This window comes from Telopea speciosissima, chromosome 7, assembly GCF_018873765.1.
Source record: "Telopea speciosissima isolate NSW1024214 ecotype Mountain lineage chromosome 7, Tspe_v1, whole genome shotgun sequence".
NCBI classification, from domain to species: domain Eukaryota; kingdom Viridiplantae; phylum Streptophyta; class Magnoliopsida; order Proteales; family Proteaceae; genus Telopea; species Telopea speciosissima.
Genome location: NC_057922.1, coordinates 999,236 through 1,010,342, shown reverse-complemented (window position 1 = coordinate 1,010,342; position 11,107 = coordinate 999,236). Strand labels below are relative to the sequence as shown.

The window sequence follows — 11,107 nt, the reverse complement described above, 5'->3', positions numbered from 1 at the left end:
GTAGTATCCCTTTAGTTCCACACAGCATGAGTGTGTGTGTGGGAATACCACAATCAGAGCAACGCCCCAACCCTAATGTAGTATTTATGATTCGTCATTCAATTGCGGCCAATTTGCTGGACATCGTCTTTGGCTTAATGATCATACGTAGTAGATGAGCACTGGAACAAAGAGAAAATTAAGGGTATAGGAGCATATACTTCAACCAATACCAACTACCAAAAAAAAAAAGAAAAAAAAAATGCACAAGAAAAAGAGCTGACCTTTCTACATCAATTAGGGGTAGTTGCATATATTCATTTTAGTGAAGACCAAGGTTTAAAGTATCTTTTCTGCCTATATTAATTGATACGGATCTTATTTTTAAGGTAAATGTTAAAAAAATTATATTAGTATATGTAAGAAATCACATCTTCTATGTATAATCAATTGAATGCGTTTTTTTTTTATACATTATAGATTTTATATAAATATATATATAATTTATAATATAATATTTTATGCTTCAAAAGTGTATTTTAGATATATTCTAAGTATTTTTATGTGTTTTTTTTGACTATTTTCATGCGTATCTAGTGATTTTTGCATCTCTCTGAAAAAAAATGCGATGTCTCTTAAAATCCTTTTCAATACGGTACTTGATATTTTAAACCGTTGTTAAAAATAGATTTATAATGATTAACCCTAGACTTAATTTATTTCCTTATGTGGAAAGTTGCGATGATTATTTTGCACACCGCTGTGTCAGGGCGTAGGGACAGCATGCGCAACCGGGTTACATTCTCTTTGTCAAAATAATACAGAGTCCTCTTCTAATCTTCTATTTGACTATTTCATTGGTTTTGATTATCTAATTGACATCTTCACCCAAAAAAAAAAAAATATTTTATCTAATTGGCATGTTGCGTGGAAGATATAAGATAGTGGAGTTTTTAAGGTTGTGTTTGCTTTGTGTCATATCGTAATAGATTTGGGTCTAAAATGTATTTCCAAGTGAGAAAATAAGGAAAAATCGAGTTTCAAAATGTATTTTACGTATCACATGCTAAATGACCAAAATGCCCTCAGTAAGTATTAAAAAATATAAAAATCAACCGTACCAATCTTTTATTTCGATGAGAGGCGACCATCCTATTTCGTAGCGCCAACAATTTTGAGCATTACCGATTTCCCGCCAAGAAAGACCGTCGGCGAGAAGCCGCTCATCTCCATATTCCATCGTCTTCCAATTCTTCTCTCCCGTCTCTTCTTGTGCTTCAGAATTCCCAGATTTCCTTCATCTTCAAACCCTTGTTGAATAGAATGAAGGGAGGAACTGTCCAGATTAATTGGCATGGCACTAAACCTGTTCTAACCCTAGATTTTCACCCCCAATCCGGGATTTTAGCCACTGGTGGTGCCGATTTCGATATCAAGGTAAAAAACTGTTTCTTTATTTTGATGAAATATTTGGCTTAAGGTTGTTCTGCATCACCACCGGTCCCGATTACTTCCCAAAATCTAGCCGATGATTTAAATGAACCCCTACATTTATTTAAGTAACGGGATGAACTGTTGCGTTTTTAGACGGATTTCAGTTGCATTTGCGGAAAAGTTCCAAATTCTGCTGGCTGTGTTCAATTGGTCTGTTTGTCTCTACTAGAAGAAGCATCTTGGTTTTAGTATTCAATAAAGCATTGGGTTCTGTTCTTTAGTAGAAGAGCTTCCGTTACTCTTTAGTTAACCTATTTTTTACTCAATATTCTGGAAGATTCATGTTCAATTCTCCTTGGGGTTCAGTTTGTTTCCAGGTTAAAACCATGTAAAAAGGAAACATTTATGTTCACTTCAGTACACAAGTTAATATTTCTTACTTGTACATGGTTACTCTAGCCTTGATAAATAATTAGACTATGTATTTGTTGAAATGCTTGGCTTTCTGCGTCAAAATCACAGAAGATGGAAGGTATTGGTTTGAAGTTTCAGCAACTCTTAGGATCCGTTTTGTTTCAAAGGAAAAATTTTCCAGGCAACATTGACTTTTATCTTTAAATCATTTTTTATATTCTTAACTATTTGGCTTCTTTTTTTTTGTGCTTTTAAGCAATTCCTGTAAAATATCTTCAGTTGTTCCAACGTAGAATATTTTACAGGAAATTATTTTATAACCAAAAGAAAATTATATAAGACCTAAAAGCGCAGATTGTTTCACTAAAATATAATACAAAAATCTTAAAACAACTTCCAATTGAATTTTTTGGACGCAAAAATAAAATAAAATTGTATCATGGTGAATCATACAGTTGCTATCCATGAACACTACCATCTCATATGATCATAAGGCTGGATTCTTTCTTTTAATCTCCATTGCCCAAATATGCTCTCTTGTCAAGTACAATAAAAAGAGGGCAAACATCAAAGAAACAACAGGAACCTTGAGTTGCTATACTTCAGATGAGAAATATGTTGGTAGTCAATGTCTTGAAAGAGAGATTTTTCATTGGAGAATGAGTGATTTCTTCATTGCACAAGATGGAAAAGGGATTAGCTGAGTTTTTGATTTACTTGGCAATAATGCTTATGTTTTCTGCCCGAGAGTACAAGCTGTGAATACCTAATTACTCTGCTGCTACTCAATTGCTTGGAAGTTTGGTGATCACTTTTTTGTTGGATAGTGTTTGGATCATTGGAGTCAAACAATCTCCTAATTGATGGAGCTAAAGAACAGTTGAAATTTCCTCGTTGTTATGTTACTGTAAATTGAAATTCACATCTAATTTATCTTGATTTTGGGCTAAAAATATTTGAGTTTAAACCCCAACTATTCAAACATTATATTAATTCTGAGGGAAAACTTGCATATGGTGAATCAGTGGTTTTTCCCTATCATTGAAGATGGAAGATTGGAGTACTGTTAGTTTTAAAATTTTTGCTATAAATCTACTTTTATATTTTTACCCTAGTATTTTTGTGCCATCTCTGTTTTATGAGATGTACACTGGATGACTGGAACGCACAAAAAAGTTAAGTAATTCATCTTTTAAACCGTTTCTTTATATGAAGTTCTAAACAGCTAGTTGCGGACCGGAATGAATCATATTCTAAGTTTTAGTTCTGAAAATTGCTCCTGTTGCTATTGCTACGAGCTGTTTTCTTTAATAACCTCCTAATACCAAACTACTTTCCAGCATATTATACACCTCTTACACAGATTGTAATGTCACTACTGCACTTGTACAGAACTGGAAGCCTAATAACTGAAGATAGGTGTAAGAGGACAATATAATGTGAAATGTAAAATTGTTCAAGCGTATCTTTAGCATTGTTTCTCTCTCCTATGAATATTATTGCCGTGAATAAAAAATTCTTTTGTTGTGACTTTTTGGAAAATGTTGCTCTTTGTAGCACTAAATGTACTTTAATTATTTCTTTGGAATTTTTGGTCAACAAATTTTGAATATGTTGACACTTTGTTTTTCAGCTTTGGTTGGTAAACTCAGGCGAAGCACAGAAGGAAGTACCCACAGCTTCCTACCAAAGCAGCCTTTCTTACCATGGCTCTTCTGTAAACATTCTACGTTTCGCTCCTTCTGGTCAGGATACATCTATCCCTTCAAACAGTTAGAGAAAGTGTGATTTTCATAAATCTATATTGCCTACTGTGATACTACATAGTTTATGGATTTAATGATCGCAAATAATAAACATAAACATCCCTGGTATAAGAAACCTCTATCTCATTTTTATATTAGTGTTTTCAAGGGGAAACGAGTATTTCTGATATTTATTGTATTGTTCTGGATATAGATGGTTTCATCTATGAAGGTACGCTTTATTTGCGGTTGGTCTAGTCTGCAGTTGTCAGATTTGTGTGATCCCCAATTCTATGGGCAGAGGGACATGGTTTTGTATGGTTTAATATTCTAATAATTTCTGTTAGTACTGTTGGTTTTTATAAATTGATGTAAAACCTCTACCACTATAAATTATTTTAGTATTACTGAGCTGTGGCATGGATGATGGATGCCATGCTCAAATGTACCTCTTAATTTAAGCATTAGATTTGAGGAAGTTTGTATGTAACTTGAAGTCTAGATGTCAAATAAGTAATTTTCTTAGGGAGACTGTCAAGATTTATAAGACCTATGGTAGTAGGGATCTATCTATCTATCTATATAAGAGAAGAATTATGGTTGGAGGGGATCTATGATATTGGTTAAAATCTGAATTTCTCAAGAGTTCCCCCGTCCCAAGGAAAAAAATTATTTCCCACATTTTCTTGGGGAACTTAGACGGGTAGGCTGATTTGTATTAGTTCCGAAACCCACAAGAATTGCATGTGTCATAGGGCTATAGAAGTCTCGTGTATGTTTTATACTGATAGCTGCATTTGGGGTCATGTTATTATTTACAACCGTCTGATCTCTACTTTGAGCTTTTTTATATGGCCAGGCCATCTAAAGTGCTTTATGCTCTCCTGCCTACATTTAGGTAATGGGAGGTGTGCATTTCTGTTGAAAAGCTTACCATGTGATAAGCTTCTGGTTGTATTGTAATGACAAAATTTATAGATATAATTGGTTGTATAGTTTTGTTTAGGAACCGGTCTCATACAATGAAAAACTCTCAAATGAGTGAGAACATACAAGAATTTTACTCTGGCAAGTATTTGGCATGATGAAACACTAAACTGTAGATAGAAAAGTGGCAGTTTATGAAGGTTGAATCATCTTATTAGTATTAGGATTTCGATAATGATGTGTTCTAGGGTTCAGGTTTAGGGCTATGTTTGTTGGGGATGATGGAATTAAGGTGGAGTTGATGATACTTAAGATTTCTAGTAGGTTAGTGAAAACAAGTTGGGTAAAATTACTGAGACCCAAAATTCTGTGTGAACGCATTGGATGGTATTTCTTTTAGAGAAGAGATCGGGGTTTTAGAGATCAGTATCGGTCTCCGCCAATACCAATCAGATACCTATCCATATCGGCCCGGATTGGTTGGTTTTACCCCTACTTTTCATTAAAAATCGGGTTTTTATGATTTTACCCTTTATCTGATACCGATTCCCAATCCAGGATCAGCCAGGAATCGGTATCGGCTGAGGCCAATACCGATGCGGTCGATTCCGCCAATTCAATACCGATCCCTCGTTCCATGGAAGAGATACAGTTTAAGTGGAAGGGAAGAAGATAGTAGAAAGGGATAATTAGCTGCCTTAACAGGTATTAGAGAGAGAGAGATCATCCATGAGGAATAGCTGCCATAGCAGGTATTAAAACATAAAGTAAAAGAGAAGAAGACGGTAGAAAGGGGTAATTAGCTGAGTTACAGCACCCTAGTCTTTCCTGCAGCAGCAATTAACACTGAATAATTCCAGGGCAACAACCACAATGAATAGAAACGTAGAGCAACAACTTGATTCAATTCACTAAAACCAATATCAACACAACATCCCCTTCATTGTTTCCCTTTGCCTTTATATTGTTTGAGATATAGCAACATCCCACTTATTGACCTCTAATTACATACTGATGTACTATGATTAGCAGACAGAATTAATATGTAGGAAACAAAAAAGCTACTTAGTGAAAAGCAAAACTTTGTAGCTACTTTCTGTTTGTGAACCTAAGACTCCAACTTGGTAGATCTTCACTCTAAAATTTAAAATTATTTTATGAACCAAATTAAGTAGCGACTTAAAAATAGACTTTAAATCAAAATAATAATAAATGAGTTTTGGCCTTCTAAAAATAAATTCTGTGAAAAGTGACAGAGATCACCCGTATAATGCGCTCAAAACCCAAAGAAAAATTGAACACAAGTCCAAGTATACATGGCCTCCATTGAGTTGAATATGAACATTCCAAAGAAGCATTATTGTTTGAAGCTTGAGATGCTTCCAGTCTTTCACATCACTGTTTCTTTTCTTTTCTCCATTTCCATAGTATGCCAAATCCACTGCTTACCTTAAAATCATTAACAAGTAGAATTTTTTATATGGCTTCTTTCATGGGGAAATTTCCTTGTTAGGACTTTTGGGTGTTTGTCCCGGTGAGGTATCCATGAGAGTTTAATTCTTCTTTAACAATACAATTTACAAAAGAATCACTCTTCAATCAGATTCATAAGCTTCATGCAGGGTTGGATAATGAGGTTATCCTATATAATTTTCAATGGTTATCAAGCAGTTCTTTCTGTTGATAAATTTTGATAAAAGCATCCCTCTTTCCTGCATTACTAATGTGTATTATTATGATTTATTTAACACACACGTAATTTTGTCCTTTATATCATGCAGGGGAATATCTTGCTTCCGGAGCTGATGGTATGATTTTCTTTAGCTTTTTTTGCTTGTGATGATGTTAAATTTTCCTTTGAATTATTTCTTTAAGCCATAACACAGTGCTGGTCCCACCTATGCGGAATCCTAGGAGGGGTGATTTTGGAGACGGTCCTATCCTTTGGCATTTTTTTGCAAAGTGGCCACTCTCGAATTAATACTCTTAACTGTAAATAATTACTATACATAAAATCAAACTGGCAGTTTTAAGGAGATAATGGAGGTCCTAACTGGCTTCTGTAATGGTAGGAGGAGAGCTAATCATATGGAAGTTACACACCACAGAAGTTGGTCAAACATGGAAAGTTTTGAAGACATTATTGTAAGAATGTGCATTTGCACTTCTTTCCATGCTTCTGCTCGTATTTTGGAATACTTCTGTCTACAACAAATTTTCTCTGACCAGGTTCCACCGCAAGGATGTCTTGGATCTGCAGTGGTCTACTGATGGTGCATATCTTGTTTCCGGATCTGTTGATAATTCTTGCATCATTTGGGATGCTAACAAGGGTAAATGGAAAAGATTTAGATGTAACATTTTTTAGTTGAGGTTAATCAACTACTTAGAATGGTTGTTGGCTTTTTCTACACTTCAGGTTCTGTCCATCAGATTTTGGATGGTCATCTACATTATGTTCAAGGCGTTGCATGGGACCCCTTAGGTCATTATGTTGCTTCACTTAGTTCAGATAGAACTTGTCGGATTTACATGAATAAGCCTCAGGCCAAAACAAAAGGCCTTGAGAAGATGAATTATGTCTGTCAGCATGTCATTTCAAAGGGTGGACAGCAACTGGGAGATGAGAATAAGGTTTGAAGATCTTTAATCTTTTATTGTTATTCATTATAGTTGGATATATTGTGTAGGATAAAACGTGCATTTGGTTTATATGCAGACATCCAAACATTCTCTGTTTCATGATGAGACGTTGCCATCTTTCTTTCGAAGATTGGCCTGGTCACCTGATGGATCTTTTCTACTTGCACCAGCAGGTACGTGTTTTCATAGATGTTCAATATAATTAAATGTGGAGTCTCATTCAATTGATCAAACAATCAATGCACATTTATCTTATCCATTAGCCTTTGCAGGCTCCATTTGTTTTCATGTAAAGTGGAAAACTATAATAATAATGGAAAAAAAACACTGCCCGGCAGTGCCCCCAATTCCCTCTCACATGGGGCAGTGAAATGACCACCCTGCCCTTCCCCTTGGTTACCCGTGTGCATGCTCCTATTTGTCCCTGTGCTGCCCATGAAGCCTGGAAGCTAACCTCTTCCCTAATAATAATTATCATCATCATATACAGCTAGTTAGATTTTTTTCTGTGCTATAGAAATCTCATATACATACATACAAAGTACGGGAAACAGGTTAAGGATATGATTTCCACAGCCTCTTATGTGTCAGTAATGCTCGACCAATTCTAACCAGGTATTGTATAACTTACTGTCCTATTTTCCTTGTTTCAGGTTCGTTCAAATTCTCACCCACATCAGAGTCAGTAAATACTGCATATATTTTTCCAAGAAAAGATCTTTCAAGGCAAGAGATCGAACTGATACTTTTTTCCTTAGACGTGAATTCCTTCTGTCATTTACTGGAGCTTCTAGCCTCTTCTAAACCCTAGTAATGAACCTAATCCCTTCACAAAGGTTAGAATAAGTGTTATGTTGGTGGAGGAGGTAGTTATCATCTTATATCAACTGGCCAAACAATATTACTGTCTCTGAGCTGAATTCTTCTTCCACAAGTGGATTTTCTTTTCCTGATTGCGGGAGGCCCTGCAAACTGTATAATGGTCTGGTTTGACTATTTATGCTTCCAAAACTCAGGTTTGGACACTGACATGGCCTCTGGTATTAGATGAAGAAACAATGTCTGACATGCAATTGGCAAAACATTCCGTCTGTATTATTTAATTTCTTTAGGAGTATCATTTGATGGGCTAGAATTCTTAGTCTTCTTTTTATACTGGAAGTAAAGGAATTAAATAAGAACACAAAGTTCAGGACAGACTTTTATATTCCATCTATTTTGTATTCAAAGCTTTTACAGAATTTTTATGTGCAGGCCTGCCTTACAACTGCCTGGTGCTAACAAACCTGTTGTAGCGGTACGCTTCTGTCCCATTGTTTTTCACCTGCGGGATTCTAAATCAGGTAGTTGAATGCTGTTTACAGTCCATTCTATGGCATAGTTACAGCTATGGAATTTTATGATAGGAAACTGAAATATCTGGATACTTGAGCAGATGCCTACTTCAAGCTCCCATATCGAGTTGTATTTGCAATAGCGACTTTGAATTCTGTATACATCTATGATACACAGAGTGTCGTTCCTATAGCACTGGTTGCTGGTCTTCACTATGCGGCCATAACAGACATTGCATGGTAAATTTAAATTTTTTTCGCCAGTAATGTATCTTCTAGTTTCATGCCTTATGATCACAACAGAAGTTTCTTCTCTGATTCTGATTGATTGGCCATCATTTTACTGTCACAAGGTCATGTGATGCCAAGTATCTAGCGTTGTCGTCTCAAGATGGTTATTGTAGCCTCGTAGAGTTTGCAAGTGAAGAAATGGGTTTGCCGGTCTCCCTTTCAGGTTTCTTTAATCTTTCTAGATCACTTTTGTTCAATGATTATAAAGTTTCCTGCAATGTCTATTAGACAGCATATGTTAGTGTCTAAAGTGGTGGGAAATATATGTATCAGACTGTTACATAAGAGCTTAATAAACAGCAGTAATATAATCAAGAACAGAACAGAAGGGTAAATCTAAGATCAGCTTGAAATGACATTAACCACTGGGTGTGACCCCTTGCTCTTGTTTCGAGATCTCCTGCGAGAGGTCACAGCCTCTTAGGTTTAAGAATATGTAGCTCTTTAGTTTGTGCAGGTGTACCAATTATAAAGACATACTTGCTACCTTGGGATTTTTCCATGTGAACCATATTGTCCGGTCCTTATGATGAAGGCAATGAAATCCATGCTAACAGTTTTCAATCTCTGTTTCAGTAGATAAGAAAGTCACGGAAGAAAGCAAGAACACCAAAGCTCAAAAGCTGGATGGCATGGTGAATACTCCAACTAACAATGATTTTGTGTCCACGGAAAACAAAGCAGACACAGAAGGAAATAAATTAAAACAAGCATCACAAAGCTCTCTTAATACTCCTGTCCCAAGTAAACCTGTTAAGAGGCGCATTACTCCCATGGCAATTGACCCTTAATTGTATTCTTGTGCATGTAAATCTTTTGGTTAATCCAGAGATGATTTTTATCTATAAGAAATGCATTTCTCTGAATTTATTACTGTTCAACTAAAGTCTACATGGTTGATGCCCTGTTAAATACTCAAGTGCCAATCACTAGAACTGGTTTTATATTAGTCATAGTACCCTAAACGATAGATCTGTTTATTATTGAATTCTCAAAGCGGCTTTAACAGAGTTTACCTCATTCATTTGAAATGGTAATTAGACATGGGAGTAACTTTAATGTCTTTCACTTTCAAATTCTTTTTGAAAATTCTATTATACCCTTGACTTTTGGAACTTTAGGAAATAAGACAAGGGACTATTAAAAGGTGTCAAATTCTAAATACATCTATATAGGTCTCATTTAGACATTCAATTTTAGAAGCCTATTGTAAATCCTATAGAGGTTTTGGTAGAGATGTACCCTTCCTAGTTTTTACTGGTGGAGCTGTAATTTAGGCAGTGTTTGGTATGCATTCTGAGTTGATTTTATATTCTCTGATAAAAATAATTGTTTTATCGTCCAAGAATGCTTATCAAACACAACTTTAGAGTTATTAAAGAGTAATATGCTGCATTCAACACTCACACACTCCTATAAACAAGATCGTTACTCCCCACTTTCTCATCACCCTCCGCCTCGCAAGCTCTCTGGGAGAGTTTAGAGTTGAGACTCAAGGTAGAGAGAGAGAGAGAGAAAAGAAAGATCAAGTAGATACTTATATTACTTGATTGATTAGTAACATCAAATTCTTCTCCTGTAAAATATATTAGAACATTTTTTACCAAGTAAAACAAATTGCATAAGAATTAACAAGAAAATATCTAACTTGAATTTAATACGAGAAGTTGGAAAACAATTACCATTTTAAGCTTCAAAATATAATTTTTTTGAAAGAAAAAAGATAATATCCTGATCATTTATAAAACTTGGAGCTTATGGAGGACTCCACCTCCATGATACGGTTGGATTCTTTTTCTTATTTAATCATGTCTAAATATGTTTTATTGTCATGTCCAATAGAAAATGATGAAATATTTTAAAAAATTTATATTCAATAAAATATTTTACATTGAAATAAACGGAACTAATAGGAATTGCATAATATATTAATGGATGGTCGAAGCTATAATGAAATCTCAAGATGAGGGTTTTTTTTGGGGGGAGGGGGGAGGTTTCTTCTTCTTTTTCTTCATGTTCTTTTGTTTCCTTTAAACGAAGACATCTTGTACTCCTAACCCATTCAAAATGTTGTTAGTGCACAGAGTATGCTCCATTTCGTTGGATGAAAAATGAGGGGAAGAGTGGGAAAATGAAAAGCATTCTCTATTGTGCACTTTTTCAGTGTTTGGTTAAGAAAGTACCAAAACCTTTTCCTTCCCCTTTTTGGTTTAATGCATCACTTTTTAAGTTTCAAATTTCTTACTTGAGGTATCAGGGGTAAGGGTGAAGGAAAAGTGGTATATGCATACTCTAATTCATGTACGGTCAGGTGAGATTCATTTACAATGAGTGAAAGGG

General features: G+C 35.2%; 1 protein-coding gene across 2 annotated transcripts; it reads left to right on the top strand.

Moving 5' to 3' along the window:
- Window positions 1–1,137: 1,137 nt before the first annotated feature.
- On the top strand, window positions 1,138–9,641 carry LOC122667160 (chromatin assembly factor 1 subunit FAS2). 2 transcript variants are annotated; one of them, XM_043863378.1, is made up of 12 exons: window positions 1,138–1,416; window positions 3,461–3,572; window positions 6,281–6,307; window positions 6,572–6,644; window positions 6,729–6,832; window positions 6,919–7,133; window positions 7,219–7,315; window positions 7,796–7,868; window positions 8,397–8,485; window positions 8,578–8,716; window positions 8,830–8,930; window positions 9,347–9,641. In XM_043863378.1, exons 1-12 carry the CDS (start codon window positions 1,303–1,305, stop codon window positions 9,556–9,558), a joined length of 1,356 nt encoding a protein of 451 aa, XP_043719313.1. In that variant the 5' UTR covers window positions 1,138–1,302; the 3' UTR covers window positions 9,559–9,641. The 2 variants fall into 2 exon arrangements, with proteins under 2 accessions (XP_043719313.1, XP_043719312.1); XM_043863377.1 differs by having other exon boundaries at window positions 9,344–9,641.
- Window positions 9,642–11,107: the final 1,466 nt, after the last annotated feature.